We start from the raw sequence: 19,426 nt of genomic DNA, 5'->3' as shown, positions 1-19,426 counted from the left end.
ATAGAAAGTGCTCATAAGTATGGGCACATGAAGAAAATATCTGCCTGGATCTACCATTATCTAAGACTCTTAGATCAGGAAGCTTCTAGAAAGATATAGCCAGACAAAGGGAGGCATCTCCAGTTGTCTAGCCAAAGAAAGCATTGTGTCAGGAAAAAGGCCAAAAGAGCAGAGCTATCTAAATCTAATTCACCTTGGAGTCAGTCATAGGAGCTGCGCTAATAGCATTCTAAATCCTCCATGGCAAACTGTATGGATTTTCAAAAGAAGGTGGAGAAATCCTCTTTGTCTCTTATCTTCTCAAGATGGGTTTTTAGTTGAAAATCCTTTCTTAAAAAAGAAAGAAAGAAAGAAAACAGGATAAATGTAGCCATACACTCAACTAAGCTCTTTATTCCATTGTCTGTGGTTTGGAATAAACTTTTGAGACATTTCTTCAGATAGGAGATGAAGGGATAATCTTCGAAAAATATGCTTCTTTGTTATATTTTTGTAAATGATGCTGATTATATCAAAAGTTGTTGTTTTTAATTTCTCATGCTCTTTGGGAACAATGGGAGTTGTGCATTAAATAAATAATGTTTCTTTTCCCCTGATGTTATAGGATGAGATCAAAAGGACAAATGTCTTAATCTTTGGGACATGAGTGCCTACACCTGATACCGATTCTATGAATTGAATTTCTTTCTCCAGTCTCTGAATTTTAGTGTTCCATACATATTTTTCCTTCTTATTGATGGAAACAAGAAAAATTCAGATGTCTATTAATCTGTCTCTATGTTTATTCATAATTGAGAGAGTCCTCTCAACCCCATGTTGGCTTTCTTCAGAGGCACAAAGGAAAGAGACTTCATGGTGGAGCAGGCTTGAGTGGCCCTCCTGAGTTCTTATTGTCTTTAAGATACTAGCAGAGATACTAAAGCTTTCTAAGCCACACTTCTTTATCTGTAAAATGGGGATAATAATATCTATCATGTCAAAATATTGTCAAGATTAAAATAAGGTGATATAATAAATAAACTCATATAGCACAGGGCATTATATTTAAGTATGCGATAGGTGGTCAACTATTAAATTATGCATTACTACATTGGAAAGACCACATGAGATAAAGCAGAGTACACACAAGCTTTGGGGTCTGAGAAAGGACTCATTTCTGTATCACTCATAATTGCATCTCCAGTGCCAATTCCCACTGGCACAGAGGAGGAATTAGTATTTTGGGATGAATGAGTGAATGGTTCTTACATTATCCCTTATAAGCTGTGTGGTCTTGGATAAGGCATTTCACCCCTTGGTGTGTATTTCCTCAACTTGGAAGCAAAAAAATACCTTTCTTACAGAGCTATAGGGAAGCTTTAATGCAATGACCAACATAAAGCATCCTGCACAGAAGCTGGCATGTGCTATGTTTTCCCTAGGTTTGTATTCCCAAGTCTCTACTCTCCTTCATTTTTAAGGAGCCCAAATAAAGAACTAGGATCTGAATTTCCTGGGATCTGAAACAAAAAGCTTTGTTTTAAAATGAGCAGTAGGCCGTGTCCAGGGGCCTGGGATATACATGGGAGAGGTCCCAAAACACACTCAGGGTGGTCCTTCATCAAAAATGTTGGGATCTGAGAAAAGCAGGATGTCCAATTTGACCCAACTTTTTTGTTCCTGGGCAACTGAGGTGGTATACGTTGGGTATTGGCCAGGCTATGTGGTCACGAGGATCCTGAAAAGAAGCACAGAAATTATCTTTCACCCCAGACCTCGCATTCTCATTTCTGAAGGAACTAAGGGAAAGGTTCCTTCTCTTGTGTCAATTTCAGTTGATTGGTTGTGCTTTAGGGAGTTTTGTCTTGAAAAGGATTCCAAGGCCACAACTTGGCTCAGAAGGCAAGAGTGTCATGATTGATTAGCAATGTCTGCACAAGTACAAGATGGAGTGTTATGGCTGGTGTGCCTGGAGATTTACACAGCAGCATTCAGAAGGGAGATTTGCGACAGCCTTTGCCAAAGACAAGGCATGTTCCTTTAATTGCAAAACTTGGCAATTGCAAAAACAAACAAATAAATAAACATCTGTTCTTATAGGAAATGTGGCACCTGAGATCTTAAAGTAAATAGGAAAACAGACACTGACCCAGTGAAATCGATCAGGTGTAACCCTTGCAGAAATGCGTGACAACGCAGGTCAAATGTACAGTGTGTAATATTCCTGCCTGTATTCATTTGGCAAATATTTATTGAGTACCTACTATGTGCCAGGAAGTGTTCTAGCTGCTGTTTTGACAAAAACAGCAAAACTCCAGACAAAAACTCCTATCACCATGGAATTTATATTCTAGTGAGGGATACTGTCGACCTTATTATAATTATTATAAAAGTTTATTTATAAAACAATTTATAAAGTCCAACCATTGGAGGGCTGCTCTCCAGAACATGTATAGAAAGTGAGGGTAAGGGGGCAGAAGCTTTTTTACTGTCATTTGCATACTCTGGCCAGATTATGACTGCACAACCTATCATTGTTTTGGAACCCAATCATCTGTTTCATTTCTACCTGTTAATGCATAGTTAGTAGAAATGGCACCTCCAACTTCCTGCCATGCAGTGTGTCAATGTGACCCACATAGATAAACCATAGCAAATCTGAATCTCCAAATGTTTGATCCCTTCTAATTTGGCCACAGCTGCATAAAAGTAGCCTTCCCACTCTGTCCCTGCACCCACACCCTGAGACTCCCGTGGCCCCATTTATCTATGATCAGCTTCTAGAACAACATTGTCTTCACTTTGGGAGCAGTTGGCCGTGTCCTGGTGTTTGGCCAAACTTCTCCAACTGCATTTACCCTCCTGATTTGATAATAAGTGAAATCTGTGTCATTGGTTTCTGAGTCAGAGGCCCCAGTTGGACAACTGAGCATTGATCAGGATAGAGCCCTTAAGTTCTTTTGTGCTTGGAGGAAGAAGGAGAGTACCAGTGTCTCTGGGTCCTGAAACCCTCACACTGACTTAACCTTGGTATCAGGTCAGATTTCACATTCCTGGTTGCCCCTTCCAATCTTTTCATGCTATTCCAATACTCCAAATGCAGTCTCTCAGGAGTAAGGTGCCCAAAATATCAATGTCTTTTATTACCGGCCTATAGATAGGGGTTGGAGGGGAGAGTGATTGTATTAGCCAGGACTCTTAATTGCAAGTAATAGAAACTCAATTCAAATTGACTTAAGGAAAAAAATGAATTTTATAGTTTGTATTACTAAGAATGCTGATTTTAGATATGGCTGGGTCAGAAATCAGTTTCCCTTCTCTGTGATACACTCACTCCTGGACAGGCCCTCTCCATTTGGTAGCCTTACATCGCATTATAAAAAGACAACAGCTGTTTTATACTACTTTCAGCAAAAGTGCCAAGGCTTATGCTCATTGGCTCTGATTGCTCAGGCTAGAGTCACATGTTCATGTCTTAACCAATCACTGCAATCAGGGTATAAAGCACACTGACTAATATCCTAGAAATGGAACTGGAGTTCATTTCACCCAAATTCATAGCCCAAGAGTGGGGCTGGGGCGTCTCCACAAAAGGAAACCAGGATACTCCTACCAGAGAAAGGGGAAATGTATACTGGGCAGGTAGAACCAGCAAAGATCCACTAGCGACACTCTGCATCATTACCAATGAAGAGGGAGATGACAACATGCCGCTTGATATGAAGGTGGTAGTGATTATGTATGTATTTACTTCTTGCAACAGGAATGGGAGAATAACCACTCAAGTGTCAGGTTCCAAAGCAGGGAAGGAGGAAGCACAGTGGTAGCCACCAGCCAACATGTCCCTAAACATCCACCCAGGTGTCATCTTGGGTGCATGTGCCCTGGAGGATTTCCCTGGGAACATGAACCTCCAGATACTGGGTGGTGCCCTACGACAATCCAGATAGCTTATCCTCCATCTTGAAATCTGACCCCTGTCAGGGCTTTCAGTTACCTAGTTCATCGTCATCCATGGTTGACATCTGTAAGTTTGAGTCAGGGCATTTTCTAGTGCAGATAAATACCTAGAACAAGGACATCATTAGAAGCCATTATAGAGCAGTGTTTTGTACTAACTGCTGCCTATAATGTTCACTGCTTCTTTGCTGATAGGACCAAATGAAGGTTTCTTAATGATCCATGTTTATTATCCTTCTTACTGTCACAAGGATTATCTAATTCATTTATACTGCACGTGTTGCTATCGAATCTAGATGATGGTCCTCGAGGCTGGTTCTGACACCAGATTGCTGGGTGTGACCCAGGCAAGAGGGGCTGCAGGGCTTCTTCAGATCCCCCATCAGAGCCCACATCACACAGAAATGCAATGTTCTGTTCCCCATCCCTGCTCCTAAGTTGTGAGGTTCTTAAACAACAGGGGCTGCCTATTTGATCCCCCAAATCCCTTGTACCCTGCATAGTATAACCATTCAATAAATGTTTGTCGAATAAGCGCTGTGCATAATGATTGCAAAACAGAGGGATCAGACATAGTCCCTACACTTGAGAAGCTTAAAGTCTATTCATTACAAAAGTAGCAATACTAATGTTAATCACGTGCTATGAGCTAAGTGCTTTGCATGCATTATCTCATTTAATGATTTTTTTAACATTTATTAGTTTCAGGTGCACAAATGAATGATCTTGACAACTTCCCCTATGTTACCTACTATTACTACCCCTGTTTTACAGATGAGGAGGCTGTAGTACATGGAGTAAGCTAATGTCACATCATTTGAAAATGGTAGAATCAGGGCTTGAACCCTGGTCCACTTGTTTATAATGCGTGTTTCTACCCACTAAAGTAACACTACCTCTATAAGGCAGGATGGATAACAGGTGTGGGGGAAGCTGAAATAAGTTAATACCCAAAGAATTGTCAGGGAGTTCCCAGAGCCAATCACACTGACATCAAAGCAAATCTTGTATAAAGGTATTAAGCTGGTCTAATCTTTGAACTGTTAGAGGGTTTTGAGGGATGGAGCAGAGGAACCAATCAGAGATGTAGAGATATGTCAGTGACTATCTGAAGGTCCATGGAAAGGTGTGTGGGCCATGAAACCAGCAAGCACCTACTGTTCTCCCTGGTTTTCTCTTTAGGCTAGAAGAAAGGAGGAACGGAGGAAGTGTCTGGATGCTTCACTAAACATGGGGTCAAAAGAGCAAGATGGATGAGCTCTTCCCGTCACAAGTTTATTTTACGTTCTCCCAGAATGTAAAGAGAAATCTCAGAGTGTCATTGAGAAGTGGAGATCAGGGACTACATATGTCAAAACCGTGCAGTTTGTAACTTACCTGAAGCAGTTCTTTCTGCTGTTCTTTATCAGCTTTCCCCAGAGAGATCTGAGCAGGAGCCAGAGGAGAGTGACAGCCCCTCAGGAGGTCAGGCTGGAAGGAAGGGAGTGGATAAGTGGGGCAAGCTTCCCTACAGAGAGAAAAGCAAAGCAAGTGATTCCTTGAGGCCTGTGGCCAAGTGGGTAACAGAGACCCTGAAGTCTGGTTGAGTGAGAAGCCTTCTTGCCAAGCCAAGGGTGAGGTTTCAGGAAAGAACCTAAGGAAAGAACCAACAACCGCTCAGAGCTAGGTCTGTCCATCATGAATAGGCCTGCCGAACTGTGGGAAATGTTTGTTACTACTCAACAACCACATTGTGTCCAATAATCGCTTTTATTCATTCAACAAACAGCAAACGTGTAGATATGTGTGGATGCGCTGTGTGTATGCACTGAGCCAGGTAATGGGAAGCCATCAAAAGTAATTTTCTCACTGGGAATCTTATGTTGGACACACATGAGTAAATTGGTGATGGTGACACAGTGTGGGAAGCCTCCCAAAGGGATATGTGGGAGCGGGGAGGGGACAGCCTGGGGTTATAAAAAAGATAAAATTACTAAAGAAATATTATTTGTTAAAGAAAAAAAGTATTTGAGACACTTGTGAAGGATAGTAAGGAAGACTTTATTCAAGGCAGTAGGGGTACTGCAATGGGGTTTTGTAACGGGAGAGAGAATGGACTCAATTCTGAATAAAACAAGAAAAACGGGGAATTTACAGACAGGAACAGAGTGGGGGGTGGGGTCAGAGAATGGAAAAATCACTAAGAGGAAATATCAGGGATAAGGAGCATCCTGGCTAAACTGACCGAACAAGATTCAAGATTCCTTTTTTTGTTTTTTGAGAATTTATTTTATTTTTTAATTTATTAAATTTATTGGGGTGGCATTGGTTAGTAAAATTATTAGGTTTCAAGTGTACATTTCTATAATACATCATCTATAGATCACGTTATGTTTTCACCACCCAGAGTCAGTTCTCCTTCTATCACCATGTATTTGATCCCATTTACCCTCTTCTACCACCCTCCTCCCCCCCGACCCTCTGGTAACCACTAAACTGTTGTCTGTGTCTATGACTTTTGGGGTTTTTTATTTGTTTGTCTTGTTACTTTGTTGCTCTCAGTTTTATATCCCACATATCGGTGAAATCATATGGTACTTGACTTTTTGTCTGACTTATTTTGCTTAGCATTATAATCTCAAGATCCATCCATGTTGTCGCAAATGGCAGTATTTCATCTTTTCTTATGACTGAGTAATATTCATCATATATGTACCATATCTTCTTTATCCAATCATATATCAAAGGACACTTTGGTTGTTTTCATGTCTTGGCCACCTTGAATAATGCTGCAATGAACATCGGGGTCCATATATTTTTACAGATAGATGTTTTCAGATTTTTTGGGTAGATACCCAGAAGAAGGATTGCTGGGTCATATGGTAATTCTATTCTTAATTTTTTGAGGAACCTCCATACTGTTTTCTATAGTGGCTGTACCAATTTACATTCCCACCACCAGTATATGAGTCTTTCTTTTTCTCCACAACCTCGCCAATACTTGTGATTATTTGTCTTGTTGATGATAGCCATTCTAACAGGTGTGGGGTGATATCTCACTGCGGTTTTGATTTGCTTTTCCCTAACTAATAAAATTGAGCATTTTTTCATATATCTGTTGGCCATTTGTATGTCTTCTTGGGAGAAGTATCTGTTCAGGTCCTCTGCCCATTTTTTAATTGGATTGTTTGTTTTGTTGTTAAGTTGTACAAGTTCTTTATATATTTTGGGTATTAGCTCCTTATCAGGCATTGTTTGCAAATATCTTCTCCCATTTGGTTGGTTGCCTCTTTGTTTTGTTGGTGGTTACTTTTGCTATGCAGAAGCTTTTTAGTTTCATATAGTCCCATTCATTTATTTTTGGTTTTACTTCCCTTTGCTTAAAAAAAAATCCGTTTTGAACCCAAAGTCGGTAAGTTTAGTACCTATGCTTTGTTCCTTGCAGTTTATTGTTTCAGGACCTATGTTTAGGTCTTTGATCCATTTTGAGTTAATTTTGGTACATGGTGACAGATAGCAGTCTACTTTCATTCTTTTACACGTGGCTTTCCAATTCTCCCAGCACCATTTATTGAACAGACTGTCTTTTCTCCATTGTATGTTTTTGGCTCCTTTGCCAAAAATTATCTTCCCATATATATGTGGGTTTATTTCTGGGTTTTCAACTCTATTCCATTGGTCTGAGTGTCTGTTTTTCTGCCAATACCATGCTGTTTTGATTATCTAACAAGATTCTTGCTGAAGGCAGGCCAGGGTGATCAGACACCATTTGGGAAATGGTGGAGAATAAGGAACCTGATTAGATAGATATCAGCAGTGATCAGATATTGAAGGTGAGGATTCTGGCTAAAATGACTTATCAGGATTCTTGCTAAAATTGAACAATGCAGAGAAAAACACAGAAGTCCGAAAGCTGAGGCCTAATTGAAAAAGAGCTCAGGAAAGCCTGAGTTCCGTTTGATCAAGCAGAAAATCTTTGTCAATACCTGTGCCGGTCCTGGGGTGGGCTTCAGAAAGCTAACTGAGCACTGAACGTTGAACAGCATTTACCCGAGTGAAGCATGGGAGGGAAAGCAAGGTGTCAGAGGGGTCTTTGGAAGTAAAAGAAGCAAGACTCAAAATCAGGCAGTAAGAGATAGCGTGACATTTCCAGGAACTGCAAGAAACTGGGTTCAGTTTGTGCTCATAGGCAGAGATGGGAAGTGGCAAGAGATGGCACTGAGCCAGCCACCCTCAGAGTTTGGACTTCATCCTGGAGTCAGTGGGGGCCTCCATCACTGGGTTTTCCTTCTCAGGGAGGGCTCTCTTGGGCAGTTAGTGCCACAACTGCCAATAATAAAAAGATTCCGGCTCCTTTAAAACACCCGATCCAACACCCAATCATCTTGCAGGCAAATCCAAAGGAAGCACTTTGGCCATTTTTCTCTGGCCATAAAAACAGGATCTTAGTGTCCTGATATTATGAAAACCCTCACAGTGTGAGAAGATGCATTTTTGGCTTGAGAGCATGTAAAAAAGCATATACTTTTTGCAGCCTAATTCTAGCTCAGTGGCCTTACCTTAGTGGCACCTGAGAATTACCTGGGAAGTTTTAAAAGAAATATTGATGCCTGAGCCATCCTCAGAGACTCTGATTCAGTTGTCTCGGGTGCAGCTTGGACATTGGCATTTTTTAAAGCTCTGCACGTGATCCCCTGTGCAGCCAGGGTTGGGAAGTACAAAGCACACAGCCTAGCAACATTAACTCTTGAGAAGAGAATGGACTCCCCGTGCCAGGTACTCCTTCCAAGAAGACTCTGGGTCAACTCTGCAAACCTTCCTGGCAGATCCTCAAAAGCTGCCTGTGGCAACAGCTGAGACATCTTCATGCTCCACCCCTTTTTATAGATAGCTGCAAAAGGACCCTGTTCTAAAGCCAAATAAGGGAGAGGGAGAGCTGAAGCAGGAGGGCAACCTCACCTACCTCTGGGCACCTAAGGGCATCATCTCCCTCCCTGAGCCATGTTGTCAGCGCAGCACTAAGGAGCTTTGTCAAGGATTTCTTTTTCCCCTGAAGTTACCCGGAAACTCCAAGCAGGCCTCGTTAGCACATGATTCACGCTCACCCAGTCCCCCCCACACACACATCACCTTCCTCCTCACCCCCACCTACAGATCTTTTTTCCCCATTTGCCTTTTTTTTTTTTAGTGCAGTTGAGTTTTGTTCCCTGTGTCCTGAAAAGCCCATTTTTGGGATGAAAATGCTGGAAGAAAGCAGGTGGCTACTGGCTCTGAGGTCCCAGCCCATCACCCCTCATTGCCCTCCCCGTGAAATGCCATTTGTCAGGAGCACAGAGAGACAAGGCCTCTAAATACTTCCCAAGGCGATGCCCTGTTTTGTTCTGTTCCTTCCTCACTGAGACAGCAAATCATTAACTCGGAGCCCCCAGGTTGTTTCTTGCAGCAATTAACAGCTGCCCCCCGTTAATTCCCAATCAATAGCCCCTCCATGCTGCTGCTCTTACAGCTGTCAGGCTTCCGGCCTCCACAGCACATTTTGAAAGTAACTTGACAGGGCAGTGAGACTGCTTCTCCTGCTGCTCCCCAGGAAAGCCCTCACCAGACTTCTAAGGACATCAAGTGCCCCTCAGTGAACGTCAGGGGCCAAGGGACAGGGTGAGCGAGCAGGGGACTCCACCCACCTCTTGCAAGTCAGATGACAACTTGGGAGACAAGAGGAACGAGTTCCCCTCTGGAGGAGCAGCAGCCCCTTGGGATAGTCATGAAGCTTTTATTTTTCCATTTTGGCCTTTTTTGGAATTTTTTTTTTTCTTTCTTCTGTTTGTTTTGAGATGGCTGTACTTTTCCTCCATCTTCAAAACAAACAAACAAACAAAACTCTCTTTCAGTCTTTTTTTTTTTAAATCAAATAGCCATGATTTCTTATTTGTTACTTGTGTCGCTTCCTCCAGCTCCCTGTGGGCAGAACGAGACCCGAGAGGATGGTAAAATAATCCAGCTGCCTCCCTGCAAGACAGGAGCCTGGATCGTGCCGGCCATCATGGCCTGCTACCTGTTAGTAGCGAACATCCTGCTGGTCAACCTGCTCATCGCCGTCTTTAAGTAAGTGGGTCCTACTCCAGAGCACTTGGGATAGAGTGGGGGCACTGGCGGGATGTGACGCTTCGGAAAGCAGTGGAGTTTCTCACTTGATTCTCTCTGGTCTCTATTTCAGCAATACATTTTTTGAAGTAAAGTCAATATCCAACCAAGTGTGGAAGTTTCAGAGGTATCAGCTCATCATGACTTTCCATGAAAGGCCGGTTCTGCCCCCACCTCTGATCATCTTCAGCCACATGACCATGATATTCCAGCACCTGTGTTGCCGATGGAGGAAACATGAGAGCGACCCAGACGAAAGGGACTATGGCCTGAGTAAGCGTTGAGTGACAGCCCTCAGCAGCCACAAATCAGAGCTCCCTACTGCTTCCTATAGGCAGTCATTCAGGACCCTGGGGCTACCGGTTCCTCCAGCTTTCTGCAGACTGCTGGCAACTCTGAAGACTTGGAAGGGAACTGGAGGGCATGCTTGCCTGAGAAGCAGTGCTAGAAAGAAGACAGTAGGGGGCTGAAAATCGAGTATTCTTAGCCTCATATCTTTCCTAGTGAGGTAAAACCAGTCTTCAGCAGGGCTGTGTTAGCACCTTCATAGGTTCTAAGTTTCTTACTTTCCAGAGATCCCACCACAAAATATATCAACCATATTTATATGCTCCCAATGCTGCATTATATATAATTTAAGCATCATTACATGAATTGAGTTCAGTTGCAGGTGACTAAGTTTGATTTCCCATTATCATTTCTGGACCTATCGTTTTTTTGTTTGTTTGTTTGTTTTTGATCTCTTAAACATTAGGGGTGGTGCTTATATGACTTCAGAGGAAATCAGCCCTGCTTTCCATTATTCAAAGGGAAAAATAGAAGAGCCTTCACCATCCACCTTCTAGCCCAGTGTTTCTAAAAGAAGATTCTGTTAACATTGAGGCAGAACAATTCTTAGTTATGTAGGATTGTCCCACACATCAGGGGATTTAGCACCTCGAGCCTCCACACATTAAATATCAATAGCTCCTGCAGATTTCTAAGTGTCCCTTGGATACCACCCACAGTTAAGGACCATTGGGCATCCAGTCCCATATAAGCAAACTACTGTGGTTTCTGAAAGTGTGTCAAGTAGACCATCTACATTAGATCTACTGAACCAGAGCCTCTAGGAATGGGCCTGGGAGTTACTGCTAGGTGATCACTAGTGGCTCTCAGGTTTGAAACCAAAGCCGCTTAATCAACTGCTTCTCTAAGTCTGAAGCTTTTAACAACATTCCTGACACAGCAGCGCCTGACTTCTTTCTAGACATTAAAATTGGAGAGTTGGAGAGGGCTGAGAATTCCAAAGTTCACTATTTCCACCTGAAAAATAAGTTTAGGCAAATAGAAAGCTTAGGCGGGGCGGGGTGGGGGGTCAAATTTACACTGGACTTTTTCTATGGCTGTATCAGTTATGAATTAGTTTGCCTATTATTAACAGAAAGCCAGATTCTCAATAACACAAATAAATACGTTTTTGTTTTTCTCACAAAGCAAAAGGTGACTAGGCTGACAGCCCAGAGCTCACCAATGGCTCACTGAAGCCAAGGACCCGGAGTCCTATATTTAGGTGCAGCTATTTGCTATTGCACTGTCTTGTCTCGTGGTAGCAGAATAGCTGCTGCACTTTCCATCATCACATTTATGTTCAAAGCAAGAAAAGGGGAGGGTAAAAAAAAAAATTAAAAAAATATGTATGTAGAAATAAGCAGCCACTTCTCTACAGTTTATCAGGAGAACAAAATCTCTTCCCAATACACCACCCCCAACCCCGCGCCCCCAGCAGACTTTTGTTTCTTGAGCCAAACTGGGTTTCATCATTGCTACTGCCTTCCAGGGAGGCTGGGAATATATGTATTTGGCTTTCCAGCCTCAGTAGTGGGAAAAAGGAGAGGGAAAAGGGCTTTTAGCAAGGCCCTTTGTAAAATATGTCTGTCTGCCATACTACTCAGCCGGAAATTGAGCTTTTAAGAAAACTCCATTCTTTGTGTAGTTTCCCTTTCCTTGATTGAGCTACATTTTTGACCTTACCACTTGTATACTTCTAACCAGTCCCTGCAGTAAACCAGATATGTTCAAGCGAACTTAGAGACCCACAGTGAATCTAATTCACAGAAAGGACAGTGACACACGTTGCCTGACCGGATTTGGATTTAGTTTGAGACTTTAGTAAAGAATCTAGGCCCCTTTTCCTAACGTTGGTTTCAATTAGGAAAGTCATTTGGCCCCAAAGCAGATTCCATCGCTTTTACTTCTCTGACTCATATCTCATTTTTTTTCCATAGAACTGTTCATAACTGATGATGAGCTCAAGAAAGTACATGATTTTGAAGAACAATGCATAGAAGAATATTTCAGAGAAAAGGATGATCGATTCAACTCGTCCAATGACGAGAGGATACGGGTGACTTCAGAAAGGTATGTTCCCTGGGCACATATGTCCCAGCAAGTTTTATGCCATCGCTTGCTTTATCAATTGCTTTTGTTTGCCCAGCCACGAAAAACAGAGACCCCTTGTGTTTATTTTTATTGTCCAAGAAATCATCAAGCTTATGAGAGAACAGAACTTTGTCTGAAGGGTTTACAGATCAAAACCCCAGACTTACAGATCCTGGACTTCTCCAGCAGGCAGTAGTAGCCACCATCCTGGACACTAGAGAGTGTTGGGTTCAGGACAGGGCAGGAGCTGCTGGCTCAGGCCAGAAATTGGAAAGTTCTGACACAGATACAAACAAACCAAGAGAAACCCAGCCCAACTCAAGGCTCTCCAGCAGGTTTGTGTTTTGCGTAGATCACTGAGCATCTTCTCCAAAGGTATAGATAGTCCTGGTACCTGGCTTCTGTGCGTGCTCAGTACTTTTTGAGTAAACCACAGCAAGAGACATATGAATTAGTTAGAATAATGGTTGAGGTTGTTTGGTGGGTGTTTTTTTTTGTTGTTGTTTTTTTTTCAAAATTATTTTCTTTTTTTGTTCTTATGGAACAATAGAAAAGCAAACAAATAAAAGCAGATTTTTCTTTATGTATATAACCAGTGGTTATATATTTTTAGATCTCATTGACCAAATAGTTTTGTAGACTAGTTGGACGGTAAGAAAAATCTCAAAATAAAGAGAGGAGAATCCTTTTAATTTAATAAATCTAGCTTTATGCAAATGAACTTACATTTTCTTATTTTCCTCATTTTATTGTAGACTAATAAAAACATCATTTAGGGCTGGCACACTCAAAACCCAGCATTTGGGAACACTGTTTTAAAGAACACCCAGAGTGTTACAAGGAACTGGTATAACTTTGAATTTTAAGCATTTGCGATATGAAGATGGCAGAAGCAAATTATAAATACTGGGAAAAGAGATAATATATTGGTAAATTTAGTCAACATGATTCAGACTTCTAAAACTTGAGTCAATCATCTCCAGTTTTCATGAAATGACATTTTGTCAGCTTACCCACTTCATACATTCTCTAGTGGTTCTGTAGAAATTATGCAAATGGTATTTTTCTGTCCCTGGCCCTTCATTTCTTTAGAGAATGCAGTCTAGATAAGTAGGTGTATAGGCATATGCCATTGAGTGATTGTATCCATAGGTACTCAGCCAATATTAATAAAGTTTCAAGTCATGCATAGATTCTATACAAATCTGTCTTGCAAAGTAGAACAGTTTATGATGATACAATGTGAAGTAATTTTCTGGCAAACAAAGGAAGAAGCTGTAAATCTGAAGATCTTTCTCCTTCTGAGGCCTTAAAAAAACGTATTTGTTAATGGACATATAACCATGTGGTTCCCAGAAAATTGTGCCATGTAGACACATTGCCCATCACTCAGACACATTTCCAAAGCACATGTCCAGGGGCCTTTGAAATGCTCTTTGAATTCAGAAAGCCATAGACCCGGGGGGACAGAAAGTTAGGGGGAGGAAGTGTTAAGGCACAAAGAAGTCTTTGCCTCTCGGAGGCGATGGAATGAGAGGTGCAGACCCAGGACATGTGAGCATATTGTGACTATGTCACCAATTCCTATTGGATGGAAACAGAAAGGAACTATAGCACCTCCACCTGAGCCTCTCATCCCACACCTGCAAACGCTTCCAGGAGACTCCTCCCCCAGGGCCCTGTCCCACTCTGGGTGGATACAGAGCCCCACCCTCCAGGAGGGTGACCAAGGTGAGCAATTCCCAGAAATCCAGGACAGAGGGTAGGCCACCTTCCCTATGTCCTAGGGATTAGCGACCTTCTGGAGTAATGGGGACCAGGAGGACCAGGATGATCTCATGACCAATCCCAGGTGCCAGAATGAGTGCCAGACCTCATTCTACTTCTTTCTGTATTTGGTGTTTTGTTTCTGTTGTTGGTGGTTGTGGTTTATTTTACATTTGTAAATGTACCAAAAAATAACACCTTTAAACATTAGAATTGCACTCAGCACAACAGAAATACCACGAAGTACATGAGGGAACAGAGATCAACTAAGGGAAGAGTGTATCCATATTACTCATCTCACATATACTCTGGGACATGGCGTTTCTGAGTGGAGTGGCAGGTGAAGTCACCTGTCCTATTTACATTAGACAGATGGATGGATGGATAGGTGGATTGATGGACGGACAGATAGATAAGTAGACAGATGACGGACATGTATATACACATATTTAGACAGGTACATATGTTTAATTTACATAAGATACCTGTGTACAGTCTATATAGTACATAGAATACTACCTAATTCTCCCTGCATGTTAGGTAGCCCCAGTACAGAAATTTGAAATCAGAAGACTTAAGAGCTGGCTCTCTACTAAAAGACTTGGAGGAAGGGTTTCTTCACATAGTGAGCTCCATGTTCCTCTACCTGCCGGTTTCTTTGAAATACAATTTATGTATACAGGTTGTATTTGTATGAATCTTTTTAGAAATACATAGATACTTCCGTAATTATCAATTTAAATGCATCATTGTTATACCATATTTTTGCACCCAAAGGGTATGTAAAGAACTCATTCCAGTATTTGGGAGATCATTAACACCTCCGAGGACCTTGATTCTGAAAAATCCTTGTCTTTCCCATTTTTATATAGCAATGACCCCGAAGCTTCTAAAGCAATACAATTTCAGAATCTAATGAGCTAATTGAGTCACCAATACCCTCCACTTTACGTGGGTCAATATCTAGCTAATGATAATTATATAAAAATAACCAAAATTTTAACCTATTAAGCTACGTTGACAACTGGCTTCTTTTCTGAGGATGTTTAGACTTTTGGCTGAAGATGACCAATCCTTAAAGTCTGTTCCATCAGATTCCATGCTTATTGTTCTTTTTCAAGCTCAGTTCTGTTTCAGTATGTGCATACTGGGCTTTCACTGTATGCCAGGCAATGTGGTAGGCACAAAGGACCCACAAGGCAGAACCCTGTCCTCAAGAAACACACAATCTCATTGAGTTCCAATGGACACTCAACGCAGAAACAACCAGAAACATCTAACCCAGTGCTTCTCAAATTTTGAGGGCCTCAAAAATCATCTGGAGGGCTTGTTACAACACAGGTTGCTGAGTATCCTTCCCCCACCCCCACCAGTTTCTGAATCACTACATCGGGAATGGGGCCTGAGAATTTTCATTTCTAACAAGTTTCCAAGTGATGCTAATGCTGCCGCTCTGGTCCAGGGACCATATTTTGAGAACCACTGATGGAACCCAGTGGACAAGTCAAGAGTTAGGAGAGGACGGTGCTGAATTATTCACTGTGGATCATATACAATTTGACAACTTAAATTTGGAGAGGGTTCTTGATATCACTGAGTACAGATTACTTGTACCCAAGGCAGTTGTTTTTCTCACTCACCTGGCCAAAGGTGATTTAACAAATATGTACTGAGCAACTGGCATGAACAGGGCCTGAGTTAGGGGGTAGGGATGTAAGGACTCTACTGTGAAAGAATGCATAGTCTAGTTATGCCCAGCTTCTAGTTGAACATCTACTAGAAAAAGGAGAAACTGCCTTAGATATTGGTCTTCTGAATGAATACAGAAAAAAGAATAAATTCTTTTCTCTCTGAGAGAAACGTTTTACATATGTGAAGATCACAATCATCTCCCCACTTTGCTTTGCTTTTTCCAAACTAAATATCCCAAGATCCTTTAACTACTGGTCATGCAGGCAGCAGATCTCCTATTACTCTGGTCATTTTCTCATCATGCCCTTTAAATTGTCAGTATCACCTTTTGAATGTGGTACCTAAATGGAACTTAATTCTGCATTGTAGTTAGAGCCTAGATTTAATTCCTTTATTCATTCCTTTACTATTTTTGAGTACCTACTGTGTCCTGAGCTACTACTCATAGAGTACAATAGGACAAGTAGTTCTTTCCATGTTATAAGGGAAAGAACACAGTATAATAGAAAGATTTTAATACTAATTCTCTAGTAATTAGATGTGTGACATTTAGCAAGTTACTCAACTCCTCTGAACCTATGTCCCCATCTGTACAATGGAGTATTAACACCTAACTGTAGAGTGTTAAAAGTCATTGAGATAACATATGCGATATTATGCTTTCAATAAATGGTGGTTATTATTATTATTTGATCTACATATTTTATTCGCTAATAGATTATATTATAATCATAGCAGCCAGGTCATGTCTTCAGTTCAGGTGAGCCTACAATTAATTAGAACCAGGGCTTTTTCACATGAGCTGATTCAAATATCCTCAAATATGTTCTTGTGAAAAGCTTGTTTTTAACCTAAAATCAGGATTAACATTCATTACTGTGAAATTTGTCTTTAATTTTTTTCCCCTTTTGAGTCATTCATCTCAAGGACGCTTTGAATCCTGATTCTATCATCCACTATATTAATTTTTATCCTATTAATTTTATATCATTGTTTGCTTGATAAGCATGCCTACAACATAATTCAGCAAAATGTTCATCAGCACGGATTAGGTGAACCAAGATAGAACCGAGACATTGCACAACTCCAAAACATACTTTTCATGATGACGTCAGCCCATTGTTGTCCCATCTCTTGTTTGTTTCATCAGCCAGCCAGGTATCCGCCTTTCTCCAGTCAGCCCAGTGTGTCAACCTCCCTGTGAGAATCACAGTGTGCTTTATCACAGATATTTTGTATCTATGGAACTGTCAGTCTGCATTATCAAAAAGAGACAAGATTAATATTGAGTCCATGGAGTCTCCTGTTAACGAACCCTATCTTTTTAAAAGTACTCAAAAGATACCATCTGCATAGTTACCTACAACTAAGCCATTCTTTAATGCTGTCTACAATTTTTGTCAAACTCCCATAGTTCCTCAGATCCAGGAACGTTGCATATCAGGAATCAGCAATCTACTGGCATTTCTTTTTATTTCCCTTTGGTTATTAAGGGTTACTTATGTTTTCTGGTGATCAGAGCCAGACGTTCTTTCCCGGTTCCTTCAACTTACATAAAGCGGAATTCACAAACTGGTGGCTTTGGGCCGCATGGGCTCACAGAAGGCTGTTGTTTTGGACTTACAGTGGTTATTAAAACTCATTCCGAGTGTCTTTGGACTGGGCGTGCCACGGAATCCCTGCCTCTATTCTCCTCGGCCTTGGAGGCTTCACCTACTTACTTGATCTGCCCCACCCACATGCATTTCATTCTCATACCCCTAACTTGCAGCTCCCAGATCATCTTCACCATCACCCTTGTCAGGCTCCACTAGTCAGGAGAAGTTGCAGTTTGAATTTTCTTCTTGGCAGTAACAATTTTAGCAACATGGGATATGCAGTATTCCTAGCGCCATCTTTTAATCTAACATTATCTTTCCCAAGCCAATGGGCTTTGTACCCTTTTTTTCACTTCACCTAGATCCCAAAAAGTGAGAGATACATGACTCTTAATAGTATATTCAACTTATAATTTTTCATAAAAAAGAGAGACAAGATTAACTTAGGATATATGAAATTCATAAATAACCCAAAACTGTACAATCCAAAAAAGATGAGCTTCACCCACCTCCTGCCACATCTTTTTTCCAGGGCTGTTCTTTGGCATCTCTATTGATGGAGGTGAATTGAAAAGTTTCTCCTTGAGTGAAGGATCATTGGTCCAGTGGGAAAGGCTGGTGACCCTAGAGGATTTAAATTAGTCACAAATTAGATATCAAATCTGTGGATAAGCAAGAGTTAGCTTTAGCTGTTCTGCATCATTGGCTTTGATTTGAAAACCCTTCCCCCGCCCACCAAAGCCCCCGTGATTGGGCTCATGTGATACAGGATTGTGTTTACCTTTCCTCCCGCACTGACCCCTCTGCTAGCGCTCCAGGGAATATATGAAATTTAGAACGGGCATGGCCTGCCAACCCGCTTTTTCCTTTAACTATATTTCATTTAACCACATGTTGAGGTTCTCAGAAAGGACAATGAATTTCTAGAAAATAACAGTCCTTAGGTTAAGGAATTATATATTGAAGCTGAAATTTGCTGTGCCACCAGAACCTTCTTTTGAGTATCCCTTTGCTCATCTTACTGGCTGTAGACAATAGCTGTCTTCATAGCTGGGTTTGTTACTAACCTACTGAGTCCCCTCGGCTGGGTTCCCGGCTGTGACTTTCTTAGGCTCCCAGGAGCAGAAGCCACCTCACGTCTTTCCAGGGCCTTCTTGTGTCCCTACGTGATTGCCTCCTGAGTTATTCTGAAATGAGCCACGCAAGGTCTGGAGACGTGAAAGAGGGAAAGGAGAATCAGGAGTTCCTCCTGTACGGCATCTTCCATTCCACAGTCTCTCCTTTACTCTCACTTGGTCACTTCCAGTGTCTGTCCCCATGTGGCTTTCTATTGTTCCATAAATGTATCATTCTTATCTCCATTTTATCTCCTGAGTGGTTTGGCCAGAGCCAGCTCCAGAGTGACTGCAGTTATGACCCAAAACTCTCGGTTTGTTCCTCAGACCTAACTATATCTGAGATACATGCCTATTTACACTTAACTTTTCAAGAATTTTTTTTTTCAAATCAAGGAACACACTGTCATTATGAACAAACATATATAAATTTGACTCTAGGAAACTTTGTTTTTTTATAACTTCTACATTAACCCCCTGTCAGTTACATCCATGACCTAAATGATTATACAATTAGGTGGCTAAACACATCCAGAATTCTGGGGGAAATGGATGAAATAGTCGGGTTTTTTTGTTTTTTTTTTAACCAAGTCTTATGTTCCAAAGCACCTCAGTGCCCACAGGAAAGTTAAGATTTAGTTCCTTGTAAAGAATAGTTCCTTGACCCTGTTCTGGCAGGCTTCCCTCCCCTAGTTCCTTCTGTTCCCTGAGGCCACACTCTTGGGGCTCCCACTGGGAACCTCCTGTTTTGCTAAAGGGGCCTCTTCCTCCTTC

General features: G+C 41.4%; 1 protein-coding gene and 1 long non-coding RNA gene across 21 annotated transcripts in view; one reads left to right on the top strand and one right to left on the bottom strand.

The window, feature by feature from the left end:
- The window catches only part of TRPM3 (transient receptor potential cation channel subfamily M member 3), an 820,394-nt gene that overhangs the window by 789,927 nt on the left and 11,041 nt on the right, over positions 1 to 19,426 (top strand). For all 18 annotated transcript variants that reach the window (XM_074330560.1, XM_074330553.1, XM_074330550.1 and 15 more), the window contains 3 exons: positions 9,870 to 10,020; positions 10,133 to 10,332; positions 12,327 to 12,459. In XM_074330560.1, the coding sequence (XP_074186661.1) occupies positions 9,870 to 10,020; positions 10,133 to 10,332; positions 12,327 to 12,459 (484 nt within the window). The remainder of the gene's footprint in view (positions 1 to 9,869; positions 10,021 to 10,132; positions 10,333 to 12,326; positions 12,460 to 19,426) is intronic.
- The window catches only part of LOC141571128 (uncharacterized), a 36,975-nt gene continuing 18,958 nt past the window's right edge, over positions 1,410 to 19,426 (bottom strand). Inside the window, exons 2-5 of one of the 3 annotated variants that reach the window (XR_012495803.1) lie at positions 18,047 to 18,161; positions 5,317 to 5,446; positions 3,977 to 4,046; positions 1,410 to 1,717 (exon numbers count right to left, since the gene is read on the bottom strand). This is a non-coding gene — a long non-coding RNA (uncharacterized LOC141571128). Of the gene's footprint in view, positions 1,718 to 3,976; positions 4,047 to 5,316; positions 5,447 to 12,742; positions 17,195 to 18,046; positions 18,162 to 19,426 lie in introns of those variants that run through there. The other 2 variants (XR_012495802.1, XR_012495801.1) reach the window with 2 other exon arrangements.

Source organism: Rhinolophus sinicus, linkage group LG04 (assembly GCF_036562045.2).
Source record: "Rhinolophus sinicus isolate RSC01 linkage group LG04, ASM3656204v1, whole genome shotgun sequence".
NCBI classification, from domain to species: Eukaryota; Metazoa; Chordata; class Mammalia; order Chiroptera; family Rhinolophidae; genus Rhinolophus; species Rhinolophus sinicus.
Note: the sequence above shows the minus strand (reverse complement) of the source record. Positions and strands in the feature narration are given on the sequence as shown.